This window comes from Bactrocera neohumeralis, chromosome 6 (assembly GCF_024586455.1).
Source record: "Bactrocera neohumeralis isolate Rockhampton chromosome 6, APGP_CSIRO_Bneo_wtdbg2-racon-allhic-juicebox.fasta_v2, whole genome shotgun sequence".
Lineage (NCBI taxonomy): Eukaryota > Metazoa > Arthropoda > Insecta > Diptera > Tephritidae > Bactrocera > Bactrocera neohumeralis.
The window spans coordinates 66,722,793-66,742,535 of NC_065923.1; the positions used below are offsets into that span (position 1 = coordinate 66,722,793).

A 19,743-nucleotide genomic window follows, 5' to 3' on the forward strand; every position below is an offset into this window, starting at 1 on the left:
TAAAAATTTAATTATTTTGATAGTACAATGTTTATGTGGCCTTGAACTGAGTCGTCTTTTTGATGAAATTCTAAAATAGCTCTATTAATTTCAACCATATTTACATCCTTAATGGAAATGGCGAAATCGTACGATAACCACGTCTACTTCTAATATAAAATTTCATGAGATTCCCTCACTTTACGGTACATAAATCAAGTAACAATGAAGCTATCGAAATAAAACTGCACATTTAAGGTCTCGCCCGTTCGTGCTTGTTTCGTTGCCTTTATGGCATGTAGCAGTGTCTTGTTGGAACCAAAGATCGTCCTCATCAATATTCTCCGATATTGGCATGCAAAAGTTATTAACCATTGTTTTATAGTGTTCCCCATTTACTGTTAAATTTTAGCTGACTTTTTGAAGAAATATGTATCAATGATTCCCTCTGCTCAAAAAGCTCACCAAAATTTTTAATTGTCTCAATACTGGCTTGTGGATTATTATGCGACAATTTTGTTCAGTAAGGTACCCATTGAACTTACAGTGAGCTTCATCACTGAACAAACTTTTCTTGTGAAAATCGAAAACTGTTGTTTATTTCATTTTGGCCATTTTAACCAAACGTACGACGCAATGGATGGTTTTTCAAGTTGGATTTTGTAAGACTGCAAACCTTGATTCTTGGCAAAAATCTTCCATAAAGTAGATGGGAACAGCTCCAATCGTTGATCGGAAGGAGTCATTCGGATCTTGTTTGATACTCTGCTCCACAGCAGCAAGAGCGTCGTTAGTGCGCACTGCACGGAGTCTTTGAGGATGCGCATTATGCACTAGCGTAAGGAGTCGCCTGATGTAGAAATTCCTACTGGAGTCTCGTCATTGCTGCGTTTCGCCAGTGATCCCTTCACTTTGTTACCTTTTCAACTCGTTTGTCTTTTTATAAGTGTCCATGTCAGTAGAGTCACCACTCAGAGTAGCTATCCGTCCCCCGGTACGGTAGTCGCCTCTAAAGGTCCCAAAGTTTTCTCAGTAATGAGGCCAAGGCGAGGGTTGACACACGCTTTTATGAGGCTATACATTCAGAGCCGATCAGCGCAAAGCAGGAGTCGTCTTAACTTCCACCTACCACACCAACTTAACGGTGACGGCGGAGGAATGTAATCTGAGGCCTGCCAGGATTTTAACGGGACGGGGGCCGTTGCGACATTAGCGCGTCAACCATTTCTGATGAGTGTTAGCACATCATAACCAGGTGTCAGAATGCCGCAACCAGCCGAGGGTTCTATCAAAATCCTAAAGAGCTAATCGTACTCATAACCGGGTACCACAGCTACAGTCGTCAGGAGTTTAACGGCTGTAAAGGTTGGTGCATCCTGGGTAACGGTAACGTAGGTCTTTTACCGTTACCCAGGATGCACCAACTAGGAGGCGACTTGCACATGTAGTAGTCCACGTGCGATATTTAATCAGCCATCTCTCCTAATCTAACCATCCTTGTTTTTATATTTGGATTTTGCCCACTTTATGGGCTCACTGTCCTCATTTTTCTCATCTATTTACCATAGCATTGTACAAATTTCACTTTTAAACCAAAAAGCCACATTTAAAATGCATGTCATCTGCAATAACGGTGTAACACGCAAATTTTCCAGCGAGCGCCATTTTTTGCGCTTTTGCCGTTAGGCAATTAAATTTTAACTAACAGCTTCATACATTTAATTTGGTTATAATTTCACAGCTACACAACGGCGCTTACACATACACAAGCATAAGTCTGGCTTAATCCACATATATTTTACATGCCACTCCACTTTCATTGGCTTCTATGCAATTTACCACCATCAGCGCCACCATTAACGGTAATTATAAATTTTTCGGCAATATTCGTGTTGTTTTTTTGTTGCCATTCGCCAATGTACGCATGTGTTTGTGTAGTTGTTGTTGCAAAATAAAATTACATTTTATGACCGATAATTATGAAGTCTGTGACCCAGTTGGCCTTTATTGTTTGCGGTTGCACGCGCCAGTCGCAAAGCATGCGAACACATGAGATCTTTATGTGACCTACGAAATGTGGTCGCCTGCAATGTGTTCGAGTGCGTACGAGTGTGCTTGCGCTCAAAAGCACTCGACATTTATGACATTTAAAAAATCCTAAATTCGCCTAATTACAAAATATGGCACTTTATATTAAAAGGCAACAACAAAAACACGAATTTTCGCATGCTTTTAGTGGGCGCTTGGCATTTTGTGACCATCTGCCCGGTTGTGCTTTTGAAAGCTCGTTTCATTTTAGTACTTTGAAGCGTTGAAAATGCGATTTTGACAATATTTTGGAATATTTAATTAATTATTAAAGGTTTTCACTAATTTCTATGCAAAAAAACTTTCCGGAAAAAGTTAAAATTTAAAGAACAAAGAAAAATAGTTGGTGAGGAGAACTTTTATAATGCATATGTATTTATTAGTAAATATAAAGGTCATTTGAATTTGTAGGTCCTTTCCATAGCTTTAAATCCAATGATAACCGTCTCGCATATAGTAAATAGCATCTCCTGGAGTAGGAATGTACCAGGTCCACTTAAAAGCACCAATCCTACCATAGTAAAACATATTTCATTGTTTTTTTTTTTTTATTCAACATAGTTTCCTTCAGGGATGATACTGATTATAGCGGTCCTCCAACTTTTCGATACCAGAAGATTTAAGAACAGAACAGAAAATAGTCGCTGAGGCACACTTGGATTATATGGTAGATGTAGAAGCAATTTGAAGCCCAATTCATAGATTTTTGCAACCATTTTCACTGACTTCTAACACGGTGCATTGTCTTGGTGAAACAGCACTTTCTTTTTCTTCAAATGCGGCTGTTTTTCGTCCCTCAAATGGTCCAAAGTAATAGTCTCTCTTTATTGTTCCTCCTTTTTAAGGTCGTCAATAAAAATCATTCTATGCGCATCCCATTTTGCATTTTTCCACGCTGTGGAGCGGATTTATCGTGTGCAGTCCACTCGTATGACTGTCGATTGAAATGATGGAGCCTTGCTCCATCCATTGTCACATATCGATGCAAAAACTCGGAATTATTACGCTTGATATTTCTAAATACAGCTCCGGATCATCAACTCGTTGTTGTTTTTTCATCAAAAGTTTGGTTTTTGGTCAAAAGTGAACTCGCGCGGCACACACTTCTCATACCCAAATATTCGTGAATGATTTCATGTACATGTTCTGTTGAAATCTTAGAGTGCCTGATATCTCGAAAAACTTCACTTTACGGTCATTCAAAATTATTTTGTGAACTTTTCTGATGTTTTCGTCGGTAACAACCTCTTTTGGGCGTCCACTATGTTCGCCACGTCTAAACTTAGCGTACCAATCCTCGATAATTCATTTTTCTGGGGCCATGTCCGGAAATTCGTTATAAACTCTACTGTATTTTTTCCCTTCAAAAATAAATATTTATCAAGAATTTTTTCACAATAACATAAGTTGCTTCACTTAAAATGATATAATTCACAAACTAATGATCCAACAGCTGTCCAACTTTACACACGCCTAAAAATCATATGGATTTAATTCTAATAGCGCCATCTATGTGTGAAATCACTATCCAAAGTATATTGAGGGCAAGCAAGGGTATGAGCTTGTTGCGTTCTACGAGTGTTTTTCGATCTTCTCAATTGATGCAAATATTAAAAAGTTAAGGTTAGAGAGATGGCATGAGAGCTCGACATCTCTCGCGAGTCCGTTCGAATTATTTTGGTGGATATTTTGGGTATGAAAAGCGTTTTTGCTCTACTCGTCACTTTAAAGCTGATTTTTTTTAAATAGTACCGATAACAGGTCTCTTTGTCCATGCTTGATTGAAAGAAAGCATTATAACTGCCGATGAGACATGAATTTATGAGCTTGACATGCAATCAAGACAGCAATCATCGGAATGGAACCCGTTTTCAGTCGATCAAAGAGATAAAAAAGGAGCTCAAGGTCATTTAAAAAAGTGCTTATGAAAAGTGTTTCGAGAACTGGAAAAATTGTTGGCATTAGTGTATTACATTTGGTGGAGATTACTTTGAAGGTGATAAAATAAATACTGACGAATAATTAAATATTTTGTGTTTTATTTTTTACAATTTTCGGGTGCTTTTTTATCACAGAGTAGCAATAATACGTGGGGACAACTACACTTTTTAAAACATAGAACCTAATGATGCGTTTTTTTCATGAAATCTACAAAGTCTTCGTTGTAGTATGAGTTCACATTTTTTGCTGTTGCGTCTTTAATTTATTTTTATTTTATTTCTTTCATTATAAATAATAAATATTTTTTTAATATTACTAAATTATATTTTCAAACGCTTCCACTATGATGCTGCTCTTTAAATTTACAAAAACCGTTGAATTAAATATTTAAATTTTTCAATCACATAAATTTTTTTAAAATTCATTCATGCTTCCACAATTTTCGCCTTTTAAATGCGAATTATTTCGCCATGAACGTGCACATAGCAAATGCAAATATTTGCACATATTTTTAGGCTCTCAGCCAAATTCACAAGACTTGTCGAAGCTTATACACACGCACACCTTGCCTTCACGTAATTCTTATTTATTGTTTGCTATCGAAGTCAAGCAAAAAACTTTGCGTCGTTTGACGTCAGCAAAACGATCGTGATAAGATTTTTGTCGGCATACATTTGAATGCGGTCTGGCATATTTTTAGGCGCATAAGCGGCTGTTATGCAGTGTAAAGTACGCATGCTTATGGAATGTGCATGCAAGGTATTGTCTGGGCCTAAGCCTAATGCGAACGTGATGTCTTTGATATTTGCCTTGAGGCTTCTCTTTTAGAGTGCGTGTGTCGACTTTTTTTGTTTGAGAAGTACAGTTAATGTGTGTGAATGCTGTTATAGCATAATTTTTATAAAATTTTTTAACACATTATTGTTGTAAGTTGCTGTTGTTGTCTTTGCTTTACATTTCACACATGCAACTGATTGCCACGGCAACGTTTTGTGTCTGTCTGTGCGGAATTTTAATGTGCCAATAGGGCGCTATAATTACTGTGGCTTGCATAAATTATCGTTGCATACTTGGTGGCGCAATTGCGACAGACAATCCGCGATTCGCCTCAAACGCGTAATTGCGTATGCGAGGGTGGTGCTTAAATTGTAAAAGAAGTTGTATTTTTGAGGTTTCTTAAATTTTAATTTCTAATTCGAATTTTGAAGCCAGAAGTAGATTTTATGATATCTAAAGCTTGGTACACACGTTCATTGAAAAAAATTTAAGGATGAGTTCATAGATGGTTGTAATCAGGCCACTTTCACGCCCAAAAAACTCCATTAATCGAATACGTTTAAAGAAAAGCGCCATAACTAAGTCGTAAATGAAGATAACGAACTCATATTTGGTACAACGAATTTCATTAAGGAGAGGCAATTGTGGCTTGAAAAATTGTAAAAAATGGTAGTTGCCCCACCCCCTCACAAGTTTAATGTATATATCGTATATATCTTCAGAACCAATAAAACTATATCAACCACATTTGCAGAGACAGTACATTTTACATACAGGATGGCTGAAGAAGACTGTATAGCAGCTGGTATCAAAATTGTACGATGTAAGTGGCACCGCCAATTTTTAGGTGAAATTACATATCTCGGGTCCTTTTCGATTCGGTAAATAACATTATTCTAATATTCCTTTTCTACAGTAGAAAAATAGAGAAAATCGGATTACAAAAGATGTCTCCCACCAATTTAAATTCCATCTGATTCTTTCACATTCCAGTATATATAAATAAAACACCAATTATTATATCGGGACAAAATATTGCAATAATATTGCCACTTATTGCATGTGCCACTTATTGAATAAAAGTGTCTAAATTGAACTGAAAGTGACTACAGTTGACTTTTTAACGAAAATATCGGTTAGAGTGTGAGAAATATAAGTGAAATTCGGAGAGAACTCTTTTCTGATAATAGTTTGTCTGAGTGTCAAAAATGGGATGAATTGGATCAAGGCTTCCCATGCCGCCCCACTATATCTAATAAAGAGATTTTTGAACTTCCTCATACCGCAGATATCGGCCAATATATGAGTTATCTCTATGAAAATGATAAAACGTGCTTCATATTATTAGTACGCGGCATGTCAATAGTATATGGTATTGGCAAAAATAGATAAAATCGAATCAATACTACCCCCACTCGCATCCACATACAACCTATAATTATATTCGCTCGTCTAACAAGTTTTATGTCGAATATGTTCTCAAGTGCAAGGTGTTTTCCAAAGTAAACAGGACTTAAAAAAAAAAAACAGAACAAATGTTTTTTCGTCAAAATCAATTTATTTTATTCAAAATAGTCTCCTTCTGCATCAATACATTTTTGCACGGTCCTAAAGCATGTTGAACGAGTGTTTTAGCTCGTTGGCCGGCATGGCCGCCAATATACCGGTGCAAGCCTTTTGAATGGGATCTACGTCTGCATAACGCTTTCTTTTTATGGGCAAATGCATTTTTCCGAAAAGGAAGAAGTCGCACGGTGCCATATCAGGTGAATACGGGGAGTGTTTAATGGTTAAAATGTGATTGTTGGTCAAATAATCGTCCTTCGAATGTTGGATTCTGAGCAATTTTTGGTCGTCAGTCAATTTGTGCGGAACAAACCGTGCACACACTTTTCGTAAGCCCGAAAGTTCGGTCAAAATGCGATAAATCGATGTTTTGGAAATATTCAATTCCATTTCCATGAATTTTAATGCTGATTTCGGCTGATTTTTGATGCATTCACGCACAGTTTCGATGGAATTTCCGGTGATCACGAATTTTGATTGGCCCACATGTTGATCGTCATTTATGTCCTCACGACCACTTTGAAAACGTTGAAACCACTCATCCACTCTGCTACGGGATAGGCAACCATCGCCATAAACTTGTTTCATCAATTGAAACGTTTCGGTAAAAGTTTAACCAATTAAAAAAAAAAAAAATAATATTGGCTCTTTGTTCGAAGCTCATTTTCGCACCGATAACACAAACAAACTCACACTTAAAACACAATAACTTCACTTCCAATCAATGAAATATCATGAAATTCTCACTGGACAATCAGTAAAACTAGCAGATTCTAACGCACCAGTTGACATATGTATATTATAGATGGCGCCACCAGTCGACATATAGATTCAACAAGTCCTGTTTACTTTGGTATGCACCTTGTATACCTGAACAATGTTCAAATTAATCCAATCACTCCGTCCTTTTCTCTGCCCTCATTATACTCCATATAATGATTTCCATCTTTCCACTGTTTCTAATCTCTTGATGTTAATCAAAACACGATTTTTTAATGCAATTAAATGGATTAAAAAAATTATGTATTTAGCGCTGAATTAGACTGGAGTTGGTCTATGACTTAGTATAAACCTCATATTCCTAATATACTGAATTCCGATGCTCTTGTTCACGTTTTCTAAGTCAACTCAGTGTAAACTAAATTAAGTTTCTTAGGTCGAGTTGATATGAAAAACATATGAATCTCATTTGAAGATGTTTTTATGTGATTTTTATACCAATTTTTAAATTAATAAAAATTTTTAGTCTTCTTGGAGATTTGAACTTAGACTTATATCTTTGATGGGTGTTAAAAGTAGTAGGTGATATCTGAAACTATACTAGTACTGATATAGAGTAGTAGATGAAAGAGAAGAAAAAAACAAGAACAAACGTTAACCTTGGTTATACCGAAACTAGAATACCCTTCATAAATAAAAAAAGTTTTCATACAAGCGCTTCATTTTGATAGGCCAGTTTGTATAACAGCAATATGTTATAATGGTATGATCTGAAAAATTTGTTAGGAGTTTATAGAGTTGGTTTGGTTCAATAACATACGAAAAAATTCGTTAAGATGGCTTATATAATAAAAAGATTTTCCACACAAGGACTTTATTTTGATTGTTCAGTTTGTATGGCAGATATATGTTATAGTAGTTCGATCTAAAACAATATAATGTTATAGTATAATATTCCATGCCGAATTTCTTGAAGATAACTTTGCAAACAAACAAGTTTTTCGTACAAGCACTAGTTTATGATTGTACAGTTTGTATGGTAGCTATATGCTATAGTGGTCTGATATCGGCGGTTTCGACAAATGAGTAGCTTCTTAAGGAGTAAAGGTCGTGTGCAAAACTTCAGATCTATATCTAAAAAACTGAGGGACTAGTTCGCGTATATATAGATTGATGGACTGGATTTCCCTAAATTGACGAAGCTTGTTTGTTGAGTTCAATAAGAGTCTATAATATATAGATTAGTTTTATTATATATTTTTATTTTGACTCTCTCATTAAAAATTGAACAGGGAAGTCTTGAAAATTGTTATTAAAACTTTTAAGTACCACCCTAATGTAAGCTTATGTAAATATATATTTCCGCCATACGCTTATAAGCTGGCATAATGACATATTTATTACCAGACAGCCAAGCTGGTTGAATGTCAAAGACACGCAAACCTCCAGTGACATATATCCATCCACACATGCATATAATGCTCACTCAAGCCATAATCCCTGCCATTCACAGTAAATACCTCGGTGCTTGTGTGTGTTAATGCGCGCAACCGCAAAATGGTCTTAACGGTGTTTTAAATGACTTTAATGGCATAATGTATTTTGCTTACCTGCTATACAAATAATATATATGTCAGGCGTGCATATGTGTGTGTACTTTCGGCAAGCTGTTTGCGCGCTTCAGTGTCTGCTCTCTTACTTACTCACACACTGTGTCTCTCTGCCTCTTACTCTTGCACACGCTCATTAAAATATCTGTCTATCGTTTGCCACTTCAGCACGCAATTATCGCGCGTGGCATAATCGCCATTTTATACGCTGTTGGGCGCCCTTAAGTATGCAACGTCAACGCGCTGTTAAAGTGCCAGCAGCTTTTTTAAAGCTTTGCGGCAAAAGCGCGTGCAGTCAGTGAAGTTTTGCGCGCTTCAAGCGCTTTAAAATGCGCAGCAATCAGCGACTTTACACACAAACGCACTTAATGTGACTGGTTGCGCGCCTGTAAGTATGCTTATGGAACTGCATGCGTCTGTGTAAGTTTGCCATTTTGCCGCGCATGCAAAAAGGTTTGAAATTAATGCGTATGCGTGCCCATGCGTTGCCACTTAATGCACTCATTCAGTCAATCGTGTTGTGTCTTTAATTTGCCTGCGTCTATTTATGTGTTGGTGTGTGTGTTATGTGATTGTTTGTATGCCGCCAGCTATGAAAAACATTCGCTGATTAATGTGCGCGTTTAAGCGTTTCAACAGCGTTTTTAATGTGTCATAAAGTTACACGCATATATTTGACTAGCATGTCGCAATGATATGTGGTGACAGAATTATGAGTGAGCCATTAGTAACAGGAAGGATTAGCGCATGACATGCATGCACTTTTGAAGAGCAATTATATAGAGGGGAAAATATTATGGCAGTTTTATTAGTGGTTTTTGCCATTTGATATGAAATATCGCGATCTAAATATTGAAGAAATTCAAAGATATTAATAAAACTAAAGCAGTTAAATATCGTGAATATATCTTGCCAAAGAAAAAGTTTTCATACATGAACTTGATTTTTATTGTTCATTTTATATGACAGCTATATGTTATAGTGGTCCGATATCGTTGGTTCCGGCCAATAAAAAGATTCTTGGAGAAAAAAAGGCATGTGCAAAATTTCAGATCCATATCTCAAAAACTTAATTCTTCTTCTTCTTCTTTATGGGTGTCGACACGGCTTACGCGGTTATAGCTAAGTTTATAATAGCGCACCAGTCATTTTTCCTTTTCGCTGTTTGGTGCCAATTGGAGATTCCAAGTGTAGTGGCCACGTCCTTCTCAACTGGTGTTTCCAACTGAGTGGAAGTCTTCCTCTTCCTCTGATTCCCTCGACGGGTACTGCGTCGAATACTCTCAGAGCCGCTTCACTAACAAAATATCAATAACCACTTACATAGTACACTCTTAGAAATGACTTGTGGCGCGCCATGCCCAACAGCTGCTCATTGCTTCTTCTTTGCCAAGGACAAAACGTTTATGGTACAATGTCCATTGAAGTGTCTTGCCAATGGCATGAATGACTTTTCAGCCAATTCTAAGAGACGGAAAAAGCAAAAATTTCATGGGTGTCGCTTGTGTAAAAAAACAACTTTTTGTGTGGTGTGAAAATATTTGGGAAATTATCAAAATTACGTCACGCCGAAAAGTATGCAGTAACAGCAGATTGCATGCAATGGCAGTACACGAGCCTGCAATCGAACGCATGTACACATTCACATATTGCACATACAGACATCCGTTGGTGCAATCAAGTAACGTTACTATTGTGCGCATATAAATTGACGAAACTGCCTCTGCAAGCGCCAGCAGTGGCAACAATCCCACTCCACTCAAGCATTGACATGGCATATTGCCATCGACGTCTAGCCAGCGATTGGATTGGTGTTGAAAGGCTTCAAAACAAATACGAAAATTACGAAGGAAAAATTGCAAAATTGCATGCACTGCGGCAAATACACAAGCAAACAGGCAGACAAAAGATATATTCACATATTTTTAGACAAACATATATACTTTTGCACAGTGAGCGGTCGCCAATTGTAAATAGTAATGTGAAGTTTAACTCTTCTACAGAGTCAATACTCGCATTTACACAGGCATACTAGATATACATATGTATATACATTAGGGCATACCCATGAAACAATTTGTGTTTGAGCATGTGTGCCTTTCTTATTCGAGTGTTGGCATGCAAATTCTTGTTACAGACATTGCCCTTGGCAAGTTCTTGGCCTTGCTTTGGTCAGATTCATCGGTCTACTGGCTCTCCACTCCTCCGCTTGGCTAACTGTTCTCACTCTTCGATTGGTTATGTGGCATTAAACGTCATTTATTGCCAATTTTTGCTTGAGGCGTAATGGAAAATAACTGCTGCTGATTCTTGGTTTACCACACACAAACACAAATTTACTGGGCGTGTGGGGAATTTAATCAACAAATTGGTAGAGAATGTTAAATAGAATGTTGAGGCATGTGTATATGAATTTGTATATACTTCTTACAAAGGTAAAGGTTTTTTTATTGGAAATTATTTAAAATAAATTAGAAATTATTTGCTTCATTCGAAAATCCGCTTTTTTGTAGAAAAACTGGTTATATGTCTCAAAATAGATTCGAAAATTTACAGATCAGTAAATTGAAGATACATATAATGTTCGCTAATGTATTGAAAATGCATTAAATAGAAGACACGAAGAATATTTTAAACATTTTTTAGGCAAAATTTTTATATTTCACCAACCAAATACCGTTAGATTTAAGAAAAAATTATTTGATTTGGGGTATAATTCAACTACCGATCACTATTCAAATGCTTTCTCTTGAGGCTCTAGATTCATAATGGATAGCAAGGTCAATATTAGTTGAAAAAACTGGTATAAGAAAGGGGAAATGATGTCTATACAGCAGATATATTCTACCTGAAATCCCCACCTTCCATATATGACTATTCTATCTTTTCTAGAACCTATTCCATATAAGAAATTGACTTTGATCGGTCAATTTGTATAGAAGCTATATGCTATAGTGGTCAGTTTGGATCAATTTCTTCAGAGATGATACCGTTTTCTTGGATAATAATCTATGCCAAATTTCATGAAAATATCTCGTCAACTAAAAAAGTTTTCCATTTACGGATTGAACTGGATTTTCTTCGATTAGTTTGCATGACAGGATGGATGATGAAGTCACGCAAGTGAAGAAAGTTCTCTGATTGCCATTCACTTGGGAGTGGCCAGAAGCGATTCTTTTACATATGGTTCAAGCAGCTCACGACTTCCGGTCTTTGACCAAGTATCCGCTGGATAGCCAGAAAACATCCGTTTGAAGGCGAGCTAAAGTGAGAACTCGGCGCGAAGAACTGATGCATCAGCTTCTTTGTAAAATATGGTCGGACAGAAACATGCCCAACGATTGAAATTTAAGTGTCCTCTACCCAATTCACAAAAAAGGAGACTCCACGATCTGTGCCAACTAAGGGATAAGTTTCTTAAATATTGCATATAAGGTTCTATCGAGCGTATTGTGTGAAAGATTAAAGCCCACCGCCTACAAACTGATTGGATATGTGTAAACTGATGTTGAGCAATACCAAAAGCTCCGTCAGGATCGGGAAGGACCTCTCTGAGCTGTTCGATACCAAACGAGGTTTCAGACAAGGCGACTCCCTTTCATGCGATTTCTTCAATCTGCTATTAGAGAAAATAAGTAATTCGAACTGTAGAACTTAGTCGAGCAGGTACAATCTTCTATAAGAGTGTACAGCTGCTGGCGTATGCCGATGATATTGATATCATTGGCCTCAACACCCGCACCGTTAGTTCTGCTTTCTCCAAACTGGAAGCGAATCAGATGGGTCTGGCACTGAACGAGAGCAAGACGAAATATCTCCTGTCATCAAACAAAAACTCGTCACACTCGCGACTAGGCTACCACGTCGCTGTTGACAGTCATATCTTCGAAGTTGCAGATAATTTCGTCTATCTTGGATCCAGCATCTGTCAGCCTCTTAATCCAACGCAGGATAACTCTTGCCAACAGTTGCTACTTTGGACTGAGTAGGCAATTGAGAAGTGAAGTCCTCTCTCGACGAACAAAAACCAAACAAAACCAAGCATGGACGATGACAACATCTGATGCTAATACAAGTATTTGTTTTGACAGCTGGTTTGGCAGCTAACCCTATGGGAATGCAAATGTAAAATAAAAGTGTTTATTTTGACAGCTGGTTTGACAACTAATCTTTAGGTACATAAATATCAAATACAACTGTTTACTAAGACAGTTAGTTTGACAGCTAACCCTCTAAGAATGAAAATATCAATACTACTAGTGTCTGCTTTGACAGCTTTATTCCTTAAAATCACCCTGTATTTTCCATTATATTTCAGTTACTTCCATTTTCTCACTCACACATTTCCTTCTTCATTTATATCTATATTCTGGTCAATGATATATGCGACTTTTATTGCATGCCACACACTTAGTTCTATGAAAAAGTTGGTGAATTGATATTTAAGTGGCCAAAAGTTGGAGATTTTGTGGGCAAAATTCAATGAAAAACAATCAGTAAGCATGTAAAAAATCTGTAATGTACTGCTTATAAGCGTGTTAAATCACTTCAGACTTGAACTTCCAACAGCGCTGGAAGTGGTCATCGTTGCCTGCAGCCTGCAGCTGAGTTCCTTACCTTTGTTGGCTTCACGCCTTTTATGCAATTTTACACTTCATTGCACAGTTTTCTAAACTATCTTTTTTCATATCACCCATACTTGCCTTCCTTCGACTATTTTTCAAATATTTTACAAATTTTCACACTTGTTAGCCAGTTAGTCAGCCAGCCACGTACTTAAATCTACATTCTTATACAATTGACTTGCACATCTTTATCCTCTTACCGCATGCATATATGCATGAGCCACATATATACGTATGGGGGTGTGTGTATCTCAGACAGGTGACTAATAAAAAAATTTGCAGCTATTCGCTATGGTGTCATGTTCATATATACACACTCAGATATGATCACATGCAGTTTTGGTAAGAGTCATGCCGGCAAACCTTGGTTAGTTGAATTTTTGCAATATTCGCACGCCATAAAAATGGAATTCGACAGCTTGCAGGAGCATGAAAAACCATGTGTAGTGTGTAAGAATGTGTTTTATTGTAGTTGTTGTTGGTATTGCAGTAAAATGCAGCTAGACAGAACGGGATTCAGTGTTGGTATCCCGTTTTATATGAACATATTAGAGTCAAGCTTTTAAGATATTACATGAGTTTCTCAATTATTTGGACACCATGGTCATATATATTGCATGAAACGATGTATGGATTTAATGATAAGGTTTTGAGTTTCAAAAATATATTAAGAATTTTAACATTGATGGTTGCTTGATTTACAGTTTCAAAAATATATTAAAAAGTTGCGTCGAATTTTAAATCTAGTTAGCCAATAATTTACACAAAAGGCATAAAAAATCGACTTTTAGTAAGAAATTCATTTTCGATCCGTGTTTTTAAAATATTTAACTGACCTATGACGATACCTTTAATTTTCCAGATAAACATTGCAGATGATGAGGGAGAAAACCCGGCCAACGTAAATTAAAGACAGTAGTAGCCAGAAGCTATTGAGATATCTTCAAAATTCTTCATAATATCTCTCACGGACAGATACACGGTGATATACGGTCTATCAATCGACGCTATCTGAGCTCTCTGTTATTGCGAGGAAAATGGCCGAGCTCCAAGACATCGGCCTGCTCTGAAAGTTTAGGGGAAGTGCATCTTCTTCATCACTACTCAAATGAGGCCAAATACCTTGGATAGACTTGTTGGACTTGAAAAAGTTGAATATACCTACAATCCTGACTTGGGATCCATTCATGAAAAAATAGTGTGCCGCCAGATGGTGATCTAGTGTTTATGATAAGAGATTTTTGAATATTTTTTTAACAGTTTAAAGAATAGAGATTTTAGAATATTCTTTAACACAAAGCTCAGAATATTTTCCGTTATTAGTTTTTGGATTTTGTTAACTTTTAAATACAACGCTACTTTCAAAAAATATGAGATAAATGTTGTTCACGGGTAAGAACTAAGCAACTCAACACAGAGAAGAGGAAATAATAAAGACAGCCTTTGAAGTGCACTAACACAATTCAGAAGACTATATAAAAGTGTTTTTTTTTCCTAAAATCCTAAATACTTCTCAATACTACTTTTCAATACCGAAAGTCCCGAAGCACTAAGCGCAATCAGTATACAAAACACTAAAGCTTGCTATTGCCATATAGTCTTTACTCCGCCGCAAGGTGTAAAATATTAGGGCATTTTTAACATCCGGTTGCAGGCGTTCCATACATATACATGTGATATATGAACATATGCGCATATTACACAGCAGCCATGCACTGCATGCCCGGGTACTACATGACGTATGAGCGACGTAGGAATTATAAAGATTGTGTGCCGGCAGCCGGGCCGAACGATAGCGAGTTTATTGTTTTCAATGTGGATTTTCAGCATTTTTTTTGTTTTTATTTTATTATTTTACAACCACACACAGTTACGTACACACATGTAGTTGCATGCATATACGTGTAAGCGTGCATAAACTATCTCATACTGGGCGCTCCTCTTCAACGAAAAATTTATATGCGCTAATAATTTTTTTCGATACCTTTGCTTTTGTTTTCGTGTTTGCTTGCTGCTCTGGCTTTGCCTAGCGTATGGAAATTGCCAAATTGACCGTGACTTCAATCTGTTTTGCATAAATTGCAGACAATTGATTTTCATAACGAGTAAACTGGTAGTAAAATACACCAGCATAGGTGAAAGCAATTGTCGGCGTGTGTGGCTGAGTGGCTTTTGCAACAACAAATGCCAGTTTATGTGAAGTTTGGCACACTTAAAGCAGCAGCGTAATACGCAATCAACTTTAAGTGCGCTTGGGAAAACATTTTTACATAAAAAGTTGTACACATGTGTGCGCACAGTGGGTGTTAAAACAACCGTTAGCTGATTTTACCAAGTTTGGGTGATGTTGTAGCGGTAGTACAGTAAGTAAGCCACGCATTCAATCGAAAAGGTCTTAAGTTTATTATTCATTATCTGTATACCCCGCCTAACTTAACGTCCTTGTATAAACATTAATTTCATTCAGCCGAAATTTTTGGCGGTGAATGCCAGTTGCTGCCTCCGCAAATGTTTTGGTTGGCCTCAATTCCTTTGGACAATTGCTGGCTGTGTTTTGTACTTGAACTTTGCCAGCGGTGGCCTTTCTTGAAATGCTGTGTTCATAGTCGTTCAAATGTGTGTGTGCGTGTACTTTAAGCCTCCTATTAGCTGTGCCCTGTTGGCCTTGGCTACTTGGCCTTAAATATGCAATTTGACGGAAATTATAGACATTTGGCGTGAAATTTCCGCATATTGAACTTTTGAAATGTTGCTGCCATTAAATTACATGCCATTCAGCTGCTAGAAAGTATGCCCCATTCAATAGAATGTTGCGCCTGTAAAGTACTAAGCACGTGTACTAGGTTGCTTTGTATTGGAGGAAGTGGCAATAATTTGGCAATGCATAATATATTTTGCTATCGAGTATAAATTTGAATTTTTCACTTTTTTACTAACACCTACACATCAATGACGTGTCCGTTTAGTGTTAATTTCCTCGTCTATTTCGAAGGCTGTGCGCAGCTATGACGTTGCTTTGCTTCGTAATACCTTGATTCTTATGTATATATTATACATATGCAGCGTTGTGTGTGCATAATAATTATATTTCCCATTGACACTGCAATTTTGCGGTCAAAGCAATTACGCGCTATTTTACTGTTAATTCAGAAAAAATTTTAATTCGACTTGGTCAACACGCTTCTGTGTGTCGAAGGTGGCTAGTTGAGTGGAAAATTGAATTTAAGTGTGTTTTCCTTGAAAACTTAAAGGCCATACATTTTTAAGTACAATTAAAATTTAATTACAAATGAATTTTTTTATACTGTAAAATTTTAACTAAACTTGGTGTTTATTTCATTTTATTTTTAACTTTAAAATTAATTTTATTTCTCTTTTGAATTTTAATTTCAATATTGGTTTTAGCTTAACTAACACAAATTTTAATTTAGTTATTCATTTTATTTTTAGTTTTAATTTTAATTTTAATTTTATTTTTAATTTTAATTTTATTTTCAATTTTAATTTTAATTTTGACGTAAATTTTAATTTTAATTTAAATTTTATTATTAATTTTAATTTTATCTTTAAATTTTATTTTAATTTTACTCTTAATTTTGTTACAAAGTTGTTTTTAAGTAGTTTTGGTTTTAATTTCAACTTAATCATTTTAATTTTAGTTTTAATTTTAATTAAAATTTTGTTTTTAATTTTAATTAAACATTAAAATTATTTAAATTTATTTTTATTTTAAATAAAATTTTAAACTTTTTTACAATGTTGAATTTAATTTTAGAATTGGTTTAAATTTTAATTGTAATTTTAGATAATTTTACTTTTAGGTTTTCTTTTAATATTAGTTTAATTGTAATTTTAGTATGATTTGTTTTTGAAAATTCAACTTAAATTGAACTTAGATATTACTTTAATATAATTTTAAATGTAATTACAATCTTACTTTTTAATTTTAGTTCAATTTTAATTTTAATTCTAGTTTTTCTTTTAATATAATTTTTAATCGTGATTTTAATATTTATTAATTGAAAGTTCAATTTAAATTTAACTTAGATTATAATTTTAATATATATTTTTAAGTTTTGATTTTAATTTTTGTATTTTAGTATTTTTTTTTTTTGTAATATTAATTGCAATTTTTTGTTGATTTAATTTTGTTTTAAATTATAACTTTATTTAAAATAAGTTTAAATTTTCTCGTTAAAACTTTTAGAAATCTTAGCGTTTGACAGGTAATTGAATTAAGGTTGTTATAACTATGAATTACACATTTAAAATTTCAATTACGAAACTTCGCTTTAATATATGAATTTTTGAATTCTGAATTTTGTTTTATTTTTTTTAATTATTATTTTTTAAATTTTGAATTCAAATTGTTAATTATAGATTTTAGTGTTTAATAGTATGCATTTCATTTTGTATGTATATTCTATATTCTATTTCCTTCTATTGGATTTTATTTTGATATTTTTTTTAATTTAATATTTTCAATTTTATATGCTATTGCATAGTCAGTATTTTGTATTCTATGTTCAGTATTGGATGCTCTTTATTTTGTATTCCTTATTCCATAATATATGTCCCGTAATCTATATTTTATATCCCATTTTTCCTATATTTTATATTCTATATTCCACAATTTACTATAATAACATGTTCAACTTTTATTTGTATCCGAAATGAAAATTATTTGACGTAAGCGCAATGAAAACTCTAAATTCTATATTCTATTCCATATTCTATATTCTATATTCTATATTCTATATTCTATATTTTATATTCTATATTCTATATTCTATATTCTGTATATATTTTATATTTTATATTCTATATTCTATATTTTTTCTCAACCCATTAGTTATTTTCAACCATTACAGAGTTTTTCCATCCGAGAACTACAAATTAATTCTTGTAAAAACATTGCAAACTGTTTTTTCCTATAAACCTATAAATTCATGGCTTAACGCTATAATGAAAACTTTATGCTTCACACGAAATTCAACGCTCATACAATATTTGGCATATGAATAATAAATAATGGGATTGGGAATAATGAAATCAAGCAAAAGCATTGAAAGGAAAGAAGAAATAGTGAGCTGCAAAAAAGCGACTTAATCTCGTTGTTTTTTCAACTTCTTTAGCGCTCCCTTGTGCTCGGAGTTTTTGTTAAAAATTCAATTATAAATATTTTGTGGTGATAAAAAATCAAATATTTACATAAATAAATTGCTCATTTTAATGCGCTTTTGTGTGAAATTTCCCTCAACGACTTTTCTGCTTATTGAAAATATTTTTCCTGTCATAAAATGCAGCATGCTTTTGTGCGCGGCGCCATGATGGCAAAGCGAAATGAGCTTACGCCGTGACTGCATTGTTTTATACGCACTCGGGCAGGTTTTTATGGAAATATTTGTGTATAATATTGATATTTTCCTATAAAGGGTGCTGGTTTTGCGGAGTTATTTTGTTTTATTTTTATGCTTAGATAATGAAGCTAGCGGCTTAAAAAAGTTTAAGTAAAAATATTTGTGTCTATTATTGAAGCTTTTGTATAAAAGGTATTGTTTTGGGAAAGTCAATAATTTTGATTTTTTTTCTTTTTGGTTTTGTAAGCCTAAAAAATGATAGAGACCCAAAATTTCAATAAACAAGTTTATATGGCAATATTTTTGCCTATTATCACAGTTTTTAAATAAAGGGTGTTAGTTTTGAGGACTTTATTTGCTCTTTGTTTTGCTTTAATATTTTTATAAACTAGTTTATAAATATATTTAGTTACAATTTCTATATAAAGGTTGTTACTTTTGGTTGGCTCATATTTTTAGACTTTTTTTGTTCTAATAATGATATACAAGTGTACAAGTATATTAAAAAACTGTTCACCAAATAGTAAGTTATACTTTTAAAGCCACTTTTTTCTATTCCAACACCCTGTAAATTGTTATTATTCTACGTATTTATTGCAATGCAATCCACTCACCTGCACTGAATGATCCAAATTATTGATGATGCGTATAACACGTCCGGCGCTGCGTTTGATCGAGCCCGATGTGGTCGATAATGTGCCCAAGTCTGCCTCCATAATCGATGGCTTACGACTGGCCGGTTTCGAGCCCCAACCCTGATTACCGGGCGAGGCGTACCACATGCCGTTCTTTTTACCGTAACTAGCCGGCTGTTGTGAAATTTGTTGAAATGAAATATTTTCGTTGAATGCGGTCGATTGATTGTTCGGTGGATTGTTGACGTTATGGCGAATTGCAATTTTGTGGCATGGAAGAGAAAGGGGAAGAAAAAAATGGAAAATATTGTGGATAAATAATATGGAATAAGCGTTCGAAATCCGTTGCCGTTGGCAATATTGGAAAAAAGAAGTATAATTTTCGTAACATTTATGTTATAGCTAGAGACTTCATACATATATATGTATGTGTGTGCACTTG

The 19,743-nt window shown here is 34.9% G+C and overlaps 1 protein-coding gene across 4 annotated transcripts in view; it reads right to left on the reverse strand.

The window, feature by feature from the left end:
• Positions 1-19,743, reverse strand: part of LOC126761718 (echinoderm microtubule-associated protein-like CG42247) — a 185,932-nt gene that overhangs the window by 5,330 nt on the left and 160,859 nt on the right. For all 4 annotated transcript variants that reach the window (XM_050478087.1, XM_050478089.1, XM_050478088.1 and 1 more), the window contains one exon: positions 19,281-19,475. In XM_050478087.1, the coding sequence (XP_050334044.1) occupies positions 19,281-19,448 (168 nt within the window). In that variant the 5' untranslated portion in view covers positions 19,449-19,475. The remainder of the gene's footprint in view (positions 1-19,280; positions 19,476-19,743) is intronic.